Source organism: Podarcis filfolensis (assembly GCF_964270895.1).
Source record: "Podarcis filfolensis genome assembly, chromosome: 6".
Taxonomy (NCBI): domain Eukaryota; kingdom Metazoa; phylum Chordata; class Lepidosauria; order Squamata; family Lacertidae; genus Podarcis; species Podarcis filfolensis.
Genome location: NC_139609.1, coordinates 50,209,679 through 50,230,334, shown reverse-complemented (window position 1 = coordinate 50,230,334; position 20,656 = coordinate 50,209,679). Strand labels below are relative to the sequence as shown.

Genomic DNA, 20,656 nt, shown 5'->3' with positions numbered 1-20,656 from the left:
CATTCCCAGATGATATCCTGCCTTGTCATGCCATTTGGTGGAAAGGCTGGATATAAATTTAACTAAGGATAATGATAATATTTTTTTCTAGGCAGAGGGTTTAGTTGCATCTAATGTATAAATACACATGCACACCTTACCACCACCCCAACCATACAGTGCATTGTACACTAATTGGAGGAAAATACTCTTCCAAAAGAGAGTTCAGTTAAATAGATCACTTCTTCATTTTTGGGAAGAAATCCTGTTGAGGAATCTGTTCAGGAGGGAAGATGAAGGTATGCAAAGTTTTAAATGTGGAGTTTTAGCAATGTTTGTTGAGACATACGGAGTTTATGAGCCAGGGAGAAACTTCATTTTGCTTCTCGATTGTGACTGAACTTTATAATCTTACAAATTGGAGCCTAAAAACAAATTCTGTCCCTTGGGCCACTTCAGGTCACCTATGAACCAGCACTGCATAGATTGTACCTTCGGAGTGCTATTACTAGGATGGATCAGTGTTTTGGCTCATAGCTTTCTAGCACAACACAAGTTCTGATATTCTGTTAAGGGCACGTACTCTGCAATGTGCGTTTCTGGAAGAGGAAGGGTAGGAAATTTCTCATTGTCCAGATTTTGTTGCAGTCCTAAAGAGGTGTGATGCCCCCAATAAAAGAAGCTTTGTTCCCCTCCCCTTTAAAAACTAGCCTCGTCCCACCCTCTCCCATTAAAAGCTGCTTTCAGGATTTCTAATTGTACTCTGGGAAGAATGTTTGCTGCCTTCCAACATGGTCCCAGGCTCCTGCCTGCACAATAATCAAGCACAGCTTGCTGCCTAACACTAATAGCAAAGCCTTGTCGAAAGGGTGCTGAGTTACTAACCTCAGATGGGGGTCTTTTAAAAAGCACAGGCTGCTTCCTGCTCTTCTTGCTTCATTCTTGAGAATGTGATCCTAAAGGCTGGTTGGGCAAGGGTGCATGATCTTGCTCACAGATTGCCCAGCTTTGCTTGAAGAAGGGAAATATCATTAAGTTTTAAAGAGATCCAATTTAGTACTTGCAGATATTGTTGCGCTAGTATCTCTGTGTGGGGCAAACATCACGAGGTGTTAGAAGACAATAAAAAAGGGGGGGATCAGTTCCTCTGTCTGCCTCAACAAAATTCCATTATTCAGTCTTTATACTAAAGTAGCCAGCCATGGAGAGAAAGCTTGGAAACGGTTACAGTTTGTTAAACAGCTGCATGTTAAAGTTATTTAATATTAAGAGCTTTGGCTTTTTTGTGCTTCGAGCTCTGCCTACTAGAGAAAAAGAAGCTATGTAATAAGTTTGAGTTGTGTGGTCTGTTGCTGGACTGAGGGATAGCTTTCCTTGTTAAAACAGGAAGGAGAGAGAGAAAATCCACATCTCTTGTGCCTCTGTCATCTCTCCCATCACATCTTGCTGCAAACCTGGGAACAGGCAAAGCTAAGAGAGAACCTGTCGCTATTCCACGCCCAACCATTCCTAGTAGGTACTGCTTCAGGTTGGGGAGAAAAAGGGGGGAAATCAAAGGATACACACACTAAAGAAAAAATATTCTTCAAGGGTTGGAAACTTGCAATAAGTGACTTGGGAGTGGGTAGGTGCTTCCTCTGCTCATTGGGGCTCGGTTTGGATGATTTTAAAGTTAAATTCCAGCTATGTAGTTTTCCAATTATATGAATACATAATAACTCTGAATTTGCTCATATTTCATGTTTACATCTATTTTTTCCTACCCTCATTTTCCGTTTTTACCTTCTGATTGATTCCTAGATTCTAAACAACTGAAACCAGAAATTTCTGTGACTGTATGAAATCCCTACTACATTCATGACACCAGATGTTTTAAATGGAAAATTGCATTAAACAACTTATAATGTCTTCTGTGTTCTTAAAAGTAAACTTAAAATAGGGGATCTGAGGGTGCATATTCATCTTTGAAAAAGACCTTGCTATCTGAAAAAACACCTGTTTCCACATGAACCAATCCATGTGTTATGATATGCATCGGAGGCTCTTTACTAACAGGCCGTACAATCAGAGATTAGGCAGGTAGCAACCACAGAACTGTTATTTTCAGTGGTGCTGTCCTGGTTCTGGAATCTCTTGCTGTGACTGCTCACTTGGTACCTGTTGTGATAAGTTTCAGTGCCAAGACAAGTCCTTTTTATTTGCCCAGTCATTTAAGTCGTTTTTAGCAGCTATTTTATTTTAATTTTTGTTTTACTCTGTTTTGTGTGACAATTTTTACTGGCTTACTATTTTTCTGTAGGTTTTTATACACTGTTTTGAAAACTTTGATTTAAAAGCTGCTTCGGAAAAAGTTGAATTAATTAGCATGCATTTGGTTCAGTCACATGCAGGATACCGCATGCTTGCCCCAATCTGAAAAAAGAAATGTGATGCACCAGGGCCTTGACAAGGTGCCATATCTATCAGCCTTCTTTCACCCTGGTGCACTCCAGATGTTTTGAACAACAACTCCTATCATCCCTGATCATTGGCTGTGCTGACTGGGACTGAAGGGAGGTTGAGTGCAGTGGTTCCCAAACTTTATACCCCTGCAGATCACTTGACATTTGCTGTGGGTCTTAGTGGACCACTTAATTATTTTTCTGCCTGTGGTCACAGTTGTAATGTGCTATGCCAGATGCTACATGATTTTTAATTGCATATTTATAACTTCTTTTATTTTTTGTATAGTGTATTTTGCAGTAATACAACTGAATTCTATCTTTTCAGATTGTAATATGATTATATACAATATATAAGAAATAAACAATTAATTAAATGCAAGTAATATGAATATTTAATGCAATAGATGTTCTGTCTCCCATCTTCAAATTAATAGATGTGCTGCAGAACACTCGAATGAGGTTCATAAACCGTTGTTGGTCCATGGTGTAATCCAAAACATCTGGAGAGTACCAGGTTGGAGAAGGATGTGTTATGTGTTGCCTTGACATTTAGTATGTGTAGGAAGGACTTTGTGGCTATTTAAAGTTCTTCTCAGGTAGCCTCTATTAGGGAATCTAGTTTGTAGCATACTGAAAAAGCAGGCCCTCTTACACCCCAGGGCAATTGAGGTGGTGAGGAAGTTGCAACACGTTTGTCCTTCCAGTCACATGGCTTCTCACTTTGAAGTTTTGGGTCAGACCTCTAGTCACTGTTCTGATTTTATGCCCCTATTAATTTTTTCCAATCTTCTTTTTAGTGCCATATGTCCCTGAAGATGTGAAGTTGCTTTATCGCATAACCTGTGCATTACACATGTTCCTTCCTTTTCCATACCAGTTTTTATGACCAACGGCTCTACCTTTTCTTATCTTCTGTTGACTTCTGCCTTTCTACTCCAATATACATCTGGCCCCTTTTCACAGGAGTCTGTAGACTAGAACCTCTGGGGATAGGGAGGGATGTCTTTTGCTCTGAAAAAGCACCAGCCTATCTTCAAACCCTAAATGGTCATCTGTATGTGTTGAACTATTTTCTTGTGGGATTATTTCTGCTGTGCAGGAGACAGTTAGATTTAGAGCTTATCCAGATATTTGAAGTCCTGGGTGTTTTCCTTTTCCCTAGTCCCAGTGCAGTGAGTGCTGTAATCTGTCCAAATATAATGGATGAGTGTGTAAGGTAGCTTAGTTGCAGAGGGACAGCCTGTTTGCTGTCTTGTTTTTTTCCCTGACAAAAATTAATGGAGCACTGGAGATGTGCATTTCAGCCACGGAGAAGGGCGTATATTTTTAGAACAATCTAAAAAATGGCAGACATTGATGTTAGAAGCTGTTTTTATGGATAGCTTCAAGCAAGGGTTGGCAGACCACAGGCTTGATAGAACTTTGTTTTTTAGTAGAACCATGAGAACCACCAGCCACATGCAGGTGCAAAATGGGGACACAAGCAGGCTTCTGCAATCTGCACACTTCTCATTTAAGGCCTCTGAGCAGAGCAATTTGGTTTCAGGCCTAGAACTGATCTCTTGGTCATTTCACATGCAAATCCAGTCCTGGATACCCCTCAAGCTGTCTTTCTCTCAGTAACTTTAATTTCTAAAGGGTGTGTGTGTGGACTTTTAATGGCTTCTGTTGTTCAATATCTAGCAGTTAATTCCACCCCTGATAAATCACCTCAAGATTTGTCCATGGATCCTGATCTGCCTTCTGCCTATCTCTGACTCACAGGACACACCAGTCAAGAAACTAGTCAATAACTTTATTAACTCTCTCAAAATAACAGAACAGGCACAGACGCTTCCTGCTACTAGTGCCACCTGGTGATTTAACTATATTGTGACACTGTCCACAGAAGTGGTTGACTTACTTTTTTGTTTTAGCACCACTTAGCTATACAGCGAGGGGACGCAGCCTCAGAAGTTTTGGGGGAGGGGGTTATTATAATGCTAACCTTTTTAAAAGGCCACATAATGGAGCAAATACTTGAGGGTGTGTGTTTGTGTCTTGGCATTGTTGACATCAAACTTGCTATGCATTATGTGCCCTGGTGAATGTTTGAAGTACTGTTCTTAATTGCATTAAACCCAATAACTTTTCCATGTGACACTATATTGTGTTCTAGAAAATTCAGTGTCCCTGAAACAGACACCCTTTGTTGATGAACGATGTCTGGATCATGTGAATGAAAGAACAAGAGTTGAAGAGTTATATTCAGTTTTGATAAATGGATAACTTTGAAAAGCCAGTTATGATTTCCAAGAATTGATTAATCTTCACAAAAGAATAAACTTCAGCAAAGAGCAAATCAATTTTGAAGGAGCTTTATCTTGGATTATAATTATTGGGCGGGGGGAATAGGGATGTAGATTTGATCTAAGCATCTAAACTGGTATTATCAACAATTGATAGTAAAAGAAAACTACAAAAGAGCACTTAGTGTCTATTTAAAATGAGAATCATCTCCCACTCTGCTATGCCTCTTCATTGTGTGTGGCTGTATAATTGCATTTGTCATCTACATACTGACATACTACATACTTTCAACCACAGTATTTAGAATTTGACAATTGACTGGTTTAGTGTTCTTTGCCCACAATGTAAAAGATTCCATGATTCAATGAAACAGAGTGTGTCATGGCTAATCTGCTGTTTACTACCCTTGGTCTTATGCGGTTAGAAACTTGAATTGCATAATGCAAAGGCCACCAAAATAAATAATTCTGGATTTCAGGGCCTGGACTCCTGAATCAGAAAACTGTCTTTACCACTATCAGTGCCCGGGAGGGATACTATTAGAGGACCATGAATGATCTGTCTATTTTTTGTTACCAGATGGAAGAAACAAGCTTGTGTTAATAAAGCAAATGAGCTAATGTTTTCATCTGCCCTCATCTCTCCCTGTAGGGTTGGGGAAATGGATTGCTACAATTAGAGGACTCTTACAATTCTTGAGATAGTTCTATTTCTCAAACCTGTTCTGACATCTTTCTGTCTTACATATGTATTACTTCTGGAGGAGGACCTGCTCTTGGGTAGGGCTGATACTAGGCAGCAGCATTTAGTATCTCCTAGGGGGAAACCTCCATGAGAGCTTAGCTTACACATCATGTCTTTCCTGAGGGCATTTCTCAGTCTCATCTAATATTTCTTTGACTTGGGTGAAAGGTTTCTGAGAGTGACATTTGGAGCTTTTTGCTCTGGGTTTAAGCCTGTAGGGTTGCCATAATTTGAAGAGCAAAAAAGAGGACACATTTGCCAACTTCTACTTTTAACTATGGCTCAGTATGATGACTTTCATTTTACATACCCATAAAAAAAGAGGACATGTTCTGGAAAAAGAGGACACATGGCAACCCTAGAAAGGGTACAACTGCATGCTCAGAAGGACATTCCTTTCATGCTTGGAAGATTATTTTTTTTACTAGGTCCAAGGAAATGAAGGAGACTTCAGCTTCCCTATAAAGAAGGCAGTCCGTAACCTTTGCTTCCAGCCCCTCCCTCCCTCCCTCCCTCCCTCCCTTCCTTCCTTCCTTCCATTTTTTCTATCCTTTTCTTCATTGCCAGGTGATCCCGGGGTGAGTCACATGGTAAAAGTACACAAACAAAATACAACATTCATACCAAATAAACAATATAGTTCACTACATCTGCTCCTTTTAAAAATAAACCAGGGGGCTCCATATCTCATCCACCAACTCCCAAGACCCCAAGGCTTAGAGAAAGAGAAAAGTGTTTTTTATCATTTTAATTTTGTTTAAAAAAATAAAGCAAATATAAAGAGCAAAAAGCAATACAGTTTCAACAGGTTGAAAGCAGCACAAGGTTGGACATTATAATTGATCTTGTTCTAAAACATTACAAAAAATACCCCCAAAAACCTGTTGTGCTGGTTTATATGTATTTTGTTGTACTAAGTTACTTAATCACAGTTACTATGGACCAAATGTTATCAATCTATTCAGATATAGTAGGAAATTGGCTTCTCCCCCTTCTACCTGCAGGATTCTCCTTTGCATCCTGTCTATGAACAGAAGGAGCATATCTCTGATACGTTAGGATATCATATGCCCCTGGAAAATAAAATATTTCTGCTTAGTTAACTAAAATATGTCATTCCAGAAAATGATGAAGAAATAGTGTTTAGCCTTATAACTGCTGCTAATATAACAGCTAAAAAGTAGGAGGAGGGGAGCATTTTTCACCCATTTCCCTATTTCCCCATAAGTTCGCTATGCTGCTTTTTGTGCTGCTTTCAAGAGTCCCCCAGCCCTCCCAAATACATTTGGAGGAACACCAAGGTGAATTGGCAAGAGATTCCCCTGTCCTCCACACACTACCAGGAATGTTTTTAGCAGAAGTCTGCTCAAGGGATGCTCCACCAGTGGGAGGAAACTTAGGCTCCCAGCCAGTATGTCCTGATGGTAGTTTTAAACAATGCTGTATTTTATTTTATTTTTAGAGAAAACTGCTCATGAATTAGAAAAACATTTTATTTTAAGTTCAATGGTGAAGTCTGAGTTTGTCTTTTGTGATCCAGAATGCTCTACTTCAATGCTACTTTGAGGACATCTGTGCCTAGGGCAGTAGAGCTTTTTCTACTTGATAAATAATTGCCATGACTGCCCATAAAGTTTCATCAGTTTCAATGAATTGTAGAAGCTCATTTGTTCTGCAGAACATTTCCTTGGTTTCCTCCAGTTCATCTTTGGGTAACAATGCTTACTCCATGTTTTATATCCCCATGACAGTTTAATTGGGAGTTGGCTGATGGTTTGCCAATTCTTGTTGTACCTTGTTTGTCAAGTGCAGCAGTTCTTTTCTACTATTGGTCTCCTTTCCACCTCTCATCTCTATTGGCTATGGGATATGTCTGTGGGTGGGAATCTCCATAGAAATAACCTTTAATCTAGTCTTGTAATAAAATATTCTTATGTCCTCTTATTTATTATTTGTTATCTTTTGCAGATCAAGTTGACTCGCCCCAGAGGTCACCAAGAACTTTTGCACATTACTTTTTTGTTAATATTATCTTTGACTTTTACTAGGAAATATGATATGGCTTCTGAAGTGGAGCAAAACCTCTTTTGTGAAACAGTCACTTAGGAATGTTTAACTGCATTTACACAAGGATTCATGGCACTGAATGAAATCACAGTTTATGTAACAAAGACCTGCATGTGTCCAAGTACATAACTTTTTAGAGAAGAAAAGACCAAGATGATGCATATTCCCTTTCTTTTTGAGTTTTCTATGAGCTCTTTATACTCCTGTCTGGAAGATTTCCGTAGTTTTGAAGGCTGCCCTGAATTTACTGTGGAGAAGAAAAATATTCACATGCTTAGAATTTGCTATCTCTGACATAAGTCTGCGAATAAGCTCTGAGACTACTGGTCCCCATTCTCTTTTCTCTTTTTTTGTCTCAGTCCTTGTTTATTCAGAAGATACATACAGGCAAAACAGTGGATTACTAACTCTTTCATTGCTAAGGTGATATGGAGCTGGCAGAGTGCCACTCAGAAATGTTCTGGATGTGAGCCCAGAAAAGAAGTTTCTGAGGGGTCTAGTCAGGCATTTTCATGGGAAAGGAAATTTTACTGAAAATGCAGTACCTGAATTACATAACTTGCTAAACACTCTAAATCAAAGGATGGCATTCATGATTGAAGACTGTTTATATGAATGTTTGCTCCGTGAGAAAAATATAAAGCAATTGGCTATAAAGTATCTTTATTGATATAATAGATGCATGGAAGTTATTCTAGTTAAGGCTTTCATGTTGGATATTATCTGTAAGAAATAGCAAGGAGAAATAAATAATGTTGGTTGGCTGTTACCAGCAGCCAGCCCATTAAGTAGTTGTGTGCAAACCATGGTAAGGCCACTGGGTAAACTGTCATCAAGACTCAGTTTGGGATGGGAGGTTACTTTCTCCCCAGAAACCAAAATAATCACTGCACAGGTGAACTGTGGCATCTCTTCTCATCTACACTTACCTGTTCCTCTGTGATATTTTTCTGGGAAAGTTATTATCCGTTGTCTATTGTATATATATATATACACACACACGCATATCCCAAGGGCCTTACAGGGGCACTCCAGTATTCAGATTGTGACCCAAAGAAAGTCACACTGTGCTCTTGTGTATTTCAGAAAACATGTTAGTTTCTGGGCCAACTCTACGAGGCAAGAGAGCTGTCTTCTAGCAGAATAGAACTAGGGTTGCAATGGTAATTAGTTCCCCTAGCATATTTCAGCTATATCCTGCCCAGACAGTCATTTTAATTCCATAAGGGTTTATTCCTTAAACATTACCGTATTTTTCCATGTATATGATGACATTTTTTTCTGATTTTTTTGTGATAAATTGAGGGTCATCTTATACACGGGTTAATATGCTAAGTAAGCGAGGGCTGGTGCTACGGTGGTAGCAGGGAAATGTCAGAGGGGAGTATTTGGTGTATTTTTGGAGTATTTGGTGAGTGCCAGTATGTGGTGTATTATGGCACCAGTTCCATCAGCCAGAGCGGGGGATCATCAAAAAGCTGCTCAACAGCTCAGCGAACTTACAAAAGAAGCTCCACAACTGTTGAGGGCTCCCAAAAATAGGGGTCGTCTTATACATGGGGTCGTGTTATACACGAAAAAATACGGTAATCTGTAATCTGCAGACATGTATACACGTATGTCCCAAGGAAACGTAACAGTCCTAGAATCATAGAATTGTAGAGTTGGGAGGGACCCAGAGGGTCATCTAGTCCAACCTCCTGCGATGCAGGAATCTCAACTAGATTATACATGACAGATGGCCATCCAACCTCTGCTTAAAAAAACTCCAAAGAAGGAGAGGCCACTACCACTTGTGGGAGTCTGTTCCACTGTGGAGCAACTCTTACTGTCAGAAATTATTCCTGATGTTTAGTCAAAATCTCCTTTCTTGTAACTTGAATCCATTGGTTCAGGTCCGTTTCCAGTAAGAGAATGATCAGAGAGATTAGTCTGAACTCTCACCAATATAATTAATTCCCTAACTCTCTGAATACATTGAAACTGTGAAACAGGTTTCTCAAACTAGAAACTTTTAATGAACATCGGCATGGGCACACCACATTTTGTAGAACTGCTTGTCTCAGACATTAGAAGGCAGGATTCAGAAACAGGAGGCTAAAAGCTAATACCAGTGAACCTCAACAGAAGGTTGTCTTGGAGCCAGAGTTAACCATGTATTACTATTATCCAAAAGTGCAAAGAATCTAGATTCGTTCATGTTCTTTCTGTGTTGTCTTATTAGGAAACTTGAAATCAGTTAACCTAATCAGTTAGGTTAGGGTGATTGGCCACCAAAATTCCCATTGCAAACTGAGGCTATGACAAGTAAGGTGGTACATATAGAGAGAGCAAATGGATGGAATTTAGGGCATAGAGCATGGGTCAGTTCCCGTAACCAGCAGTGTACAGCCATATTTCTAGAACTGTACCACAAATGTGCACGTAGCCCCTTAGCATAAAAGTGGGCTGTACCTCTTATTCTTTTAATGAGAGCAGACATAGATTCCACAAGAAGGAATGTTGTCAGGTAGCAGCTGAAGTTGTAGTATCTGTGTTCTTTGGTTTGACTTGTGTATACAATTTTTCATAATTATGCTTGTGGAGTATTTAGTCCGTTTTGTGGTTTGGCCCCTGAGGAATACACACTAGAGACAAATTAGTTTCCTTCTCTCTGTGTAAACATGTGGATGCAGCTGGAAAATGTGAAGGTGGATGGATTGTACATGCATTTGCTCTTTCTGCTGTGTTGTCTGTTTGGGTGGTCTGTTGGGAGCTGGGCAATTAGACTAAGCATTTCTCACTTAACTGTCCAGCAGTTAAACTGATCCTAGATGTTCAGAGGAAAGTTCCATATTTGTGCCAGTGTTTAGCTTGGCATGAAAAGTGTGTAGTTTATTGAGCTTGCTGTGCTTGGCTGTAAGTCTGTTTGTGTTATTTCTGCTACACTTTTATTATTAAATCATTGGCAGTGGTAGGTTCTCATTTGAAACTAGGGTGCCCTATAGCTTAGAAGAATATGTTTTTATCTCTCTTGACCCAAGGCCTAGTGTGCTTTGTGGTATGAGGGGAAATTGTTTTCTTGTACTTGTGATATGCTAGAGTTATCTGTGACACATTGCGCTATGCGGTACAAAGAAAGTGAGTCACATGTTTTCATATTTTTGTTCCCTATGTTCTTAATGTTTCTACTTTCCTTAATTGAGTAAGATAGCTCTGCTTGAATCGTTTCAGATGGGCAGGAGTTCCTCTTCACATCTCTTAGTATAGCAAGGTCAAGTTTCCCTAATCATTCATTGGTCAGTGTTCTCATGCAGTGAATGCTTTAGTTGCCCTTTATTTCAGGTGTAGCTTTCTCTATGATATCCAGAATAGCAACAGGTCCCAAACCTTTGTTAAGATTGATGCACTCATTAGCATATTTGTTTGAATTGTTCTTTCTTAATACTTACCTATAATTTTTTTAAAAAAAGTGTGAAATTTCTCAGTTTTTTATGCATGGAATAAAACATTTTTACCTCTTTTTTATTACCCCTATACTTGAAATTTGAAATATTTGCAGTATCTACTTGACCAGGCATAGGCAAACTCGGCCCTCCAGATGTTTTGGAACTACAACTCCCATCATCCCTGACCACTGGTCTTGTTAGCGAGGGGTGATAGAAGTTGTACTCCTAAAACATCTGGAGGGCTGAGTTTGCCTATGCCTGTACTTGACTATCAATGGCAAATCTGGATGGCCTTTTAGGCTACAAAGTATATATTATCATGCAAGCACAACATTAATTATTGTTGAATATGTATGATATAATTGCCTTTCTTATAAATCAATCTGAGAACTGATTCAAATTTTCTATATATATGAGTTTCTTTTTCAGTTACGAGTCTGAAGAATCTTCAGCTTGTGAATGTGGATCTCCCATCTTCCTCTATACGCTCTTATGAGAATTGCACCACACATATGTGTATCAGTAATAGACATTTTGATATACTTTTTTTAAGATAGAAGTGGTAAGACTACTCCTTAAGAAGACCTCATTGGATTAGGAAAATCTAAGTAATTACTGGCCAGTTGCCTATCTCCCCATCTTGGGCAAGGTTCTTGCGTGGGTGGTCATGGACCAAATCCAAGTGCTCTTGGAGGAAACTGATTTTCTAGATCCATTTCACTTGGGGTTTTGGTCCGGTTTTGGCACAGAAACTGCTTTGGTCTCCCTGTATAAAGACCTTTGTTGGGAGAGAGACAGGAAAAATATGTCCTTGGTCATTCTTCTTGACTTCTTCGTCTGGAGTGGCTATCAGAGTGGGCGGTGGGTGGCATTCCTTTTCAGTGGTTCCAGTCCTACTTGGACAGTCTTTTCCAGAAGGTGATGCTTGAGGAGTGCTCTTTGACCCCATGGAGGCTTCATTGTGGGGTTCCTCAGGGTTCATTTTATATCCCATGCTGTTTAACATCTACATGAAACTGTTGAGTGGGTTCATCTGGAGCTTTGGAGTCTGTTGTCAATAATATGCTGATGACACACAGCTCTACTTCTCCTTTACCATTGTCTTTCCTTGGTAATGGACTGGATGACAGCCAACAAATTGAAGCTCAATGCAGATAAGACTGAACCACTGTTAGTGGGTGGTTCTCTACACTGGATGGATGGGAGGTTGCCTGCTCCTGATGGGGTTGCTCTCCCTTTGAAAGAGTGGGTATGTAGCTTGGGGATACTCTTGGAACCTTTGCTGTTGCTTGATGCTAAATTGGCTTTGGTGGCATGGCCCAGCTGTGCCCCTATCTGCACAGTGAGAGCCTAACTTCTGTTGTTAATTACTCGGGTAACCTCTATTTAGATTACTGCAACACATTATATGTGGTGCTGCCTCTGAACATGGTTTGGAAACTTCAGCTGGTGCAGAATTCGGCAGCCAGGTTGCTCACCGGGGCAATAATATGTTTGAGCATATTAGACTGATCCTGGCCTGACTGTTGCTTGTAAGCTAGTTTCCAGGTCCGATTCAAAGTGCTGCTTTTGACCTATAAAGCCTTAAACAGCCCAGAACTTCAATACCTCAAGCACCACCTCTCCCCATATAAACTGACCTGGACTGTTCAATCATCATCTGAGGCCCTTCTTCATGTGCTTCCTTCATGAGAAGTCCAGAGGGTGGCAACGCAAGAACATGCCTTTTCTGCAGTTCAAAGGGTCAGAGTATGGCTCTTCAATAAGTAAGAAGGGTAGAATGTATTGCTACAGTAAAGGGTCACTGGGAGTCTGTTGGGTTTAATAGGTCTGAAGGAAGCTTAAAATTCAATTTGCATAATGCATGACACTTGGTTGTTTGCATCAAATTTATATTGATGCCCACAAGATTTTGTATGGTATTGCAACAAATGACTGAGATATCCATCCATATAGATCCCCACCCAAAGTGACTGGTGCCTGTTATGAGTATCATTGCTCAGGAGATACCTAGCAAATCCACAATGCTTAATCTTTAGTTGAAGGCACTGGAATTTTAGAGTGTTCAGAGCTTCCAGTCTTAAGCTGTATTTCATTTATATTCCTTGGAACTGTGCTTAGACAAGGCTACTTTTTGCCTGTTGCAGACTTTGTGTTGATCATGGGATTTATTCAATTGTTTCCTGCATGATTTTACCTCTTGCAGCCCAAATGTGTAGATAATATGGATCAGGGAAAGTATATAACACTTGCTTTCAGATTTGCACTCACTTAGTGTTAATGATTTGTCTTCTCAATAACCTTCCTAAAGGAAAGTTTAATTATATAGTATGTCTTGTAATTAAAATGCTGTTTCTCAAAATGCAGTATTGTTGGCTTGAAAATGTGACATTATTATCTTGCCTTTTTAAAAGAATGTTGTGTTTTTGCTGGGGTATGGTGAGGTGATGGAATTCATTTGAAAGTTTATTTGACTTGATGAGAAGGTGTAAATGCAGCCTGTAAATTTTGCACATCAGCACTTGAAGCAGCTGGAAGCAGGGCTGCTACTGTTCCTCCTTTGCTAGGCAGGAATGCAATTTGGTTTGAAACCTCTGTAAGACTTGAGACTGCCAAATGGAACAGGATAGGAGGTTGTTGATACTCACTTCTGCTATACCCTTTTGAGTAAAAATGCAAGGGTTAAATGTAGTTCTTGGCTATGCTATATACAGACTACAGCATGTGGAAATATATCAATACTCAATCAAAAAACAATTATTCTGGGGTGTCTTGCACTGTTTCTATAGGGAAACCTATTTTGAAGGTCCTCCCCAAATAAATGCAGGCTTTGTATTTAATTGTGGCAGGAGTTACAAAATAATCTGCTAGAAGGTGAGTGATCATGCTTCAGAAAATTTGCAAGACAACTCACGTTCAGGATCAAGTTGAAAGAAGTATGTGTGTATATAGAAAATGCAAGTGCATCTTTTTTCTAGGTTCTTTATGTAAAATAGTCTATTTAGTTCTGACTTTAGAAATTAAGAAACCAGAAATTATTCATCTGGCGGTATGATTTATTAACCATGCTGTCATATCCAGTTTCTAAACTTTTGTGCCCTTCACAAAAGATTATCTTTTTAAAAAGTTTCTGCTCTCTTGTAGGACACCTGATGATGAAAAGTTGTATTGCCTTAATTACCTGAACTCTCCTGCTTTTGTCTTTCAGAATATGACAAACTGGGATTTCTCCTGCAGCTGGATTCCAGACTGTGAGTAGAACTATGGAAAGGCTTTTTATTGATCTAGCATTATCAGTTTCCTCTGGAGACAAAATAGATTCTGATCCCTAGCTCTGTACGGTAGTGCTCAGTAGTATGGCACAAAATTAACAGAGCTGGTTGGCAGCTTCTTCCTATTTTGCTCACAACTTTTCTCTTGGTCAATAAGATTCACAATTGCACTTTTTGTTGTTGATAGCTGATTGCACTGCACAGTATCTTCTCAGGAATAAGACCAATGGTGGTAACCTGTACTCCCCCTCCCCAATTGGGCCACTGCTTTTTTTTTTAAATGTTGTTTTTATTAGTACTGAGAAGCAACTGGTGCTGTTGAGCCCTGTCATAGCTCTGGTATTTCACCAAGACTAGTGTGACCATAGGGATGTAATCTCCCTCTCTATCTTCTCATTGGATCGATCTGACCTGATGAATATTCATATCTGTTCTTCAGTAAGGTATATCACCTTGCCTTGTGTATGTCATAAACTTTAAAATTAGAACTAAATTTGTAAAATGACAGATCACATTCCCTGAACAGGTTTCAAAGGGCAGAAGCTTAACATTGTTTTAGATGTGGGTACTCATAGTTGACTGAAAAAGTCAACCTGTGCTGTCAGGCTTACAGTCTAGAAATACATGACACAAAAAGAAAATGGAATGGAAGTGGGGAGAAAATAAGCAAATTACAAGTTTTTAGTTACAAGTTGTTCTAATGACTAGATGGCGAGCGGATGTGTTAAGAAATTGCTGCTCTCAGGGATAACTCAGGAATGGATTTGCATTCCTTCTCTTGCTTTTGCTGCAGCCTGATGTAATGGCTGCTGCCAGGTGACTGTCAATGGAGGACAGAGCCTGGCTTCTCAGCAGAATTGGTTGTGGCCCAGCATCCTTTCTCTTCCTTCCCCTGTTGTAGCCTGATATTAATGGCTGCTGCCAAGTGACAGTTGCATGGTAGAATGAGCTGTCATTCAAAACATCTGAAGGGCACCAGGGTGGGAATGGCTGTAGTAAGGGCATACACAGTTATCTGAATAATGCAGTGACAAGTTACAGAGGAAATGGTAGAATTAATTTTTTTCTTGCAACTTGATTCAAACCAATTGTGAGTGCTTGTCCTACACATAGAGTAAACTTTGAAAAAATTTAAATTTGAACAATTGCCAGCAATTGTGTTTAATATTGTGCTTTTTCTGTTGCTTCATTTCAGGTTACTATTTAATAGCCAGTGCAGAAGTATAAAACAGGTGTGAAATGAAGACTAGATTGAAGTAAGCCATAACCAGTGATAAGGTGCAGAGAACTATGTTAGTCTGTAGCAGTAAGAAGATATAATAACAAAGTGTGACACTATGAGGCATGGGTGGGGAACTGTTTCCAGCAGACAAAATGGCTGCTAAGGTTGTCTAACCCCTGTGGGCCATTTTGGCATTCTGTCAGGTGGCACATTTTCCTTTGCCCTTGCAGTTTGAAATCAAAACATATGGCTAAAGGCAAAGGACTTAACAAGTGCTGCTGATCAGGTGGCAGGTAGGCAGGAAAATGGCCGTCTGGCCAAAATGATCCCTACTTAGGCCCACAGGTCATAAATTCCCCACCACTGCTATAAGGCATGTCGACTAGTTTGTGGCACACATAATTTTCCTCAAGCAGGGGAAGGTTTCGTAAGATTCATTCACATATATGCCACTTTCCACCTTCTGATAAGATGTGTATACACACATGCATATACGTGCACACACACGCGTATATCAGTTAAGGTATGTAAGAATATGACAACACCAGCACCCTTGTATTTCAGTTTTTCATGTGTTCATGTTCTTCCTTATGCCATGCTCCTTAATATACTCCTAACTCATCACATATTATTAAAATATTGTAGCCAGGACTCAGCCTTTCTGTATGTGAAAGATTGGAAGCAAACAAGTCTCATCAGAAGAGAGTTAGTGGAATAGAATTGACTATTCCACTAGCATTATTCCTCTCTTCTTTGTGTGCATCCACTGACTCAGATCAGATGGAGCAACTTTTTGCTTCTACTTCAAGCTTCCATGAGGAAGACTTCATCAGCGGACACAAAAAAAGTGAATCATGCTTTAAGTGTTCTAGTTTGAAGTAGGAATGAGCCAGGCCATTCCTCCCTGTTCTTCTATTTTTGGGATACCTCTCACTCAAGGACTTCCAGCGCTCTGCCCTTCTTAAGCAGAGGGACTGGATCATGGCCTGTATGAATTATGAACATTGACCAAGTAGAATGTAGTTTCCAATCTAGCCCAGTGTTGTTTGCTCTGACTGGCAGTGGCTCTATGGAGCATATGCAGAGGTTTTTCTGCACCTGTTAAAAGTCTACTTTTAACTGGAAATGCCAAGGATTTGTTAGTGCCACTTGTGGAGGCCAGTTTGGGCTTCATTTCAAACTTCAGGAACTAATAAGTTCTGATTGTAGACCACAAATTCCTGTCAATAATTAAAGGTATAGTCATTTGATTTTTTTTTTTAATTGCCCTAGCTATTTTGAAGGTGGTTGTCAACAATTTTAACAAAAAAACCCACATTATTTACAAAAATAGATAATTTGGGCAATTTCATCCAAATCGCTAACTGAGGTCAACCATTTATGTTAGATGTGATAGCGAGAGAAATCTAATGTCTGCTAACAATTAAGATTTAAGGTTAATTGGGGGCAACAGTCTGTCCGTGTTATTTTGTACAATTTTGTTAATTTGTTTTTAGATCCAAATTCCTAAATACTCCAGCCCATCAAAAGGCAATGGTTGATATAAGTGAGCATCAGACAGAGTTCCAATTTATTCAAATTCTTGAGTATCGAGCAAGAAATCTGAATTTGGTGACTAGACTACCTGCACAGGTCAGGTATAGCTGATTGGGTAGTTGTACCAAAAAGAAATATTTGGATAGATTACCTGGACATTTAGAAAGCATAAATAAACTAAATATTGTTGTAATGGGTTAGGAAATGCTGTATTATTCAAATATTGTTGATTTTACTAACAGGTGTGTGTGTTACAGATAGGTAGCCATGTTGGTCTGCCATAGTCAAAACAAAAAAAATTTTTTTTCCTTCCAGTAGCACCTTAAAGACCAACTAAGTTAGTTCTTGGTATGAGCTTTTGTGTGCATGCACACTTCTTCAGATACTGAAGAATCTGAAGTATCTGAAGAAGTGTGCATACACACGAAAGCTCATACCAAGAACTAACTTAGTTGGTCTTTAAGGTGCTACTGGAAGGTGTGTGTGTGTGTGTGTGTGTGTGTGTGTGTGTAACATTTTTTTATTGAAGCCCACAATTTTCTAGCAAAACTGTATATACCATGCTTTCCTTTGATCCATAAGCCATCACTGGATGTTTCCAGTGCAAAAGCAGTGTCTTGTTACAAAAATTGAAGATTCCAAGTGTGGAAAACAATATTTTCTCATATTGGCAAGAAAGTCAAAGGAAAGGGTTAAAAACTAATCTCTCTCTCTCTCCAGAGCTCAATGCAGAAGATAATCCTGGGGCAGGGAGAGGTTCAGAGTGGAAGACATCTGGGCATGGTGCTGCATGGATATTATGTTCTGGTTGATGACCCTGTTGACAGAAATGGTTTCATTATATGGCTGTTTTGTAGATGTGATTGCCCCTGTGGAATTCTATTGCTGATATGTAACTCTGTAACAGTGCCTTAATTGGTGATGGTGTCTCCATGCCTGTATGACTTTGTGAAACAGAGCTTACTGAGCTCTGACAGGGAATTCTTTATCATTTTACCAACAAAGATAAAACAAATGAAGAAACTTTTTTTGTTAAACTAGCTTTTGAATTATGCATATTCCTTGGCTCATAGCCAAGATGCATCTATATTTGGGGTGTTATTCAACTGGTGTAAATATAATGTGGTATTTTACATTGGGCTGCTTATGACTTTCTCTTTCGTGTGATCTCTGCCTCTTTTTTTACATTGTTGACGTTCAGCCTGTACTGTTCAATGTGACGTAAGTCACACTTGTTATGTTCGCAGCTAGGTAATGATTGCCTGGTATTATTTTCTAGAATTCATGGGAATTGAAAGGAAATGAGAAAAGGAGGCTTTCAGTATATCAAGGGGGGAATATTAAGAGTGAGCACTGTGTGAAACTGCATGCGGGCTAATATTGTCAGGCTGAAGTTCTGCCAAATAAGCTGTGTTCACACTGAAAATGAAAAGTTGGGGTGCAGAAAAGAGGGCAGCCTCATAGGTTTTTTTAAATTGGGTGGTAACTTGCACATAAAGCTTTAATCAAATCGGCAGCTGCTATACATACTGACAGGCACACTGTAAGCTGAATGGCTCTGGCAGACATTTTAGGCACTATATGTAAATTATGCGAAGCTATAGATTGTAGGGCTGTTTCTTGACCCATATAAACGTACTTGGCAGTCATTCCATTGTCTAGCCTGTCGCTAGAAGAGTAACCTTGCATCAACAGTCTGTGCTTAATCAACTCCATAAATAATTGCAGATGGCAGTGTTACTACAGCATGTATTTTGAAGCCCAGAAACATGGATTTGCTATAAACCACACAGATTAACTAAAATAGTGTGTGTGGTAGTAAATAAACTATAGTATTTATTTGGTGGCTGCATTAGTTACTTGCAATGTTAGTGTCAGGTGCTGTGTGCACATACATTCACAAACTTTTAGTAGTGCTGGCTCCAGGGAGATCACATAATTGAAACTAAGGACTCATGGGAGGGCTTCCCCACCAGCCCTTTTCCAGACATTCTGCAAGCTCTGAGGATTTGTCTTTGTTTTATTACATACTTGTGTTATATCTCCCATATCTATACTAGAAAGGACATATTACACTGTAATTGCAAACTTCTTTGTAAGAAATAAAATGTGTAGAAATTGAGGTCTTTGTCCAAAATAAGAGGAGAGCCAAAAATAACAACCTTCAACCTCTCAAACCCAAATGAAACTCAACCCAGACTGCGAGAAAACCATAAAAATGGAGGCAGCCTAAGCTTAGGAACCCATGGAACTTGAGTTACTAGTGTTTATTTAAATGTCTTCCCTACACAGCATTAACAAAAGCTTAAGCAGATTCCTTTGCCTCTTATTTCTGGGATGGTCTTGCGAACAGTGTTTTTCCACTTGAAGCTGAAGACACAAGTATTTAAGTTTTAGGAGGGCATAAATAAATACTTTGGCAGATCTGACTACTTTTACACATACTGTGATTGCATTCAGATTAGATTACTGCAGTGCACTCGATGTGAGGCTGCCCATAAAGAAGTTCAGAAACTACAGCTGGTGCAAAGTGCTGTGTTCAGCTTTGTGGAACATATTACTTCCGTATTATGTGAATTGCAATGGCTTCCTGTTTGTGTTTAGTCGATTAGTCGTGTCCGACTCTTCGTGACCCCATGGACCAGAGCACGCCAGGCACTTCTGTCTTCCACTGCCTCCCGCAGTTTGGTCAGGCACAATTTGTATCCAGGCACAATTCAAAGTTCTGGTTATAACCTAGAAAGCCCAAAATGGTTTGGGACCAAGATATTTGAAGGACCTCTTCTCCCAACATAAGTTCAACATAAAGAGGCCTTGTTCCATGTCCCTTTGACTTCAGAAGGTTGGTTGGGACTTATTGTTAGCAGAGGGAACTCCCTCCATTGGGAAGCCAGGTTAGCTCACTCTTTTGGCCTTCAGGAAAGCAGTGAATGAAGACATTCACCAGCCATTTTGTTTGTTTTAATTCCACTACCAATGTGGTTTGTGGTGTTGCTTCTGTTTCTTTTATCTCTCTGTTATTAACTGTATCTTATTGCAGTGATCTTAGAGCATATTATCTCTTTAAACAGAGGTTTGCCATGGATACTTTTGCTGAGATTCCTGTATTGCAGGTGGTTGGTCTAGATGACTCTGAGTCCCTTTCAACTGTAGTTCTCTGATTCCATGGTTGAACAGCGATTCAAACCAAAGGTTCTTCGGTCTATACCCAGTACACTATTCTCTTCACTACTGTGTGCGTCAAGAGATGTTTCATTTGAAATGGCTTTGAGCTATATGGTTCCAAGTTTGTCTTGCTGATAACAGTTTATCTTTAGCAAAAGGAATTACGTAAACTTATCCACCAAAAGGCCCATTATTATTTTCCCCTACTAGAATATGTAGATAAACTAGATGGATATATATATATTTGAACTGACTGGAAACAGATCCTACTAGGGTAAGGGCTGATTAGAAGTTTGTTCAACCTTTTGAATGGCAGGATTATATATAGAATATGCAGTGCTTAAGCTTTTACAAGGAAAAATCCAGTAATAAAAGAATGAAATTGAGGTGAAACATAACTAATATTAGGTTAACATATTAGAGGCATCTCTGTGTGAAACAAATTTCCAGTCCTGCACACAGTTACCTGAGAGTAAGTCCCATTTAAATCATGGGTAGTCATGCATTGGA

General features: G+C 39.4%; 1 protein-coding gene and 2 long non-coding RNA genes across 15 annotated transcripts in view; 1 reads left to right on the top strand and 2 right to left on the bottom strand.

Moving 5' to 3' along the window:
• LOC310765208 overlaps positions 1 to 17,366 on the bottom strand; it is a 133,351-nt gene extending 115,985 nt beyond the window's left edge. Inside the window, exon 1 of the long non-coding RNA XR_014549476.1 lies at positions 17,312 to 17,366. This is a non-coding gene — a long non-coding RNA (uncharacterized lncRNA). The remainder of the gene's footprint in view (positions 1 to 17,311) is intronic.
• The window catches only part of ST3GAL3 (ST3 beta-galactoside alpha-2,3-sialyltransferase 3), a 179,318-nt gene that overhangs the window by 41,065 nt on the left and 117,597 nt on the right, over positions 1 to 20,656 (top strand). For 5 of the 13 annotated variants that reach the window (XR_014549474.1, XM_083619930.1, XM_083619929.1 and 2 more), the window contains exons 4-5: positions 1,366 to 1,491; positions 14,160 to 14,202. The exons of 1 other annotated variant lie outside the window; for it this stretch is intronic. Coding sequence is in view for 9 of the 12 variants with exons in the window: in XM_083619930.1 (XP_083476056.1) it covers positions 1,366 to 1,491; positions 14,160 to 14,202 (169 nt within the window). In the remaining 3 variants the exon portion in view is untranslated. Of the gene's footprint in view, positions 1 to 1,365; positions 1,492 to 14,159; positions 14,203 to 15,220; positions 15,314 to 15,418; positions 15,480 to 20,656 lie in introns of those variants that run through there. 7 more of the 13 variants (XR_014549472.1, XR_014549473.1, XM_083619933.1 and 4 more) reach the window with 4 other exon arrangements.
• LOC310765224 lies at positions 7,600 to 14,221 on the bottom strand. Its single transcript, XR_014549500.1, has 2 exons — positions 14,133 to 14,221; positions 7,600 to 7,770 (listed from the first exon to the last, which is right to left on the bottom strand). It is a non-coding gene; the product is annotated as an uncharacterized lncRNA (long non-coding RNA).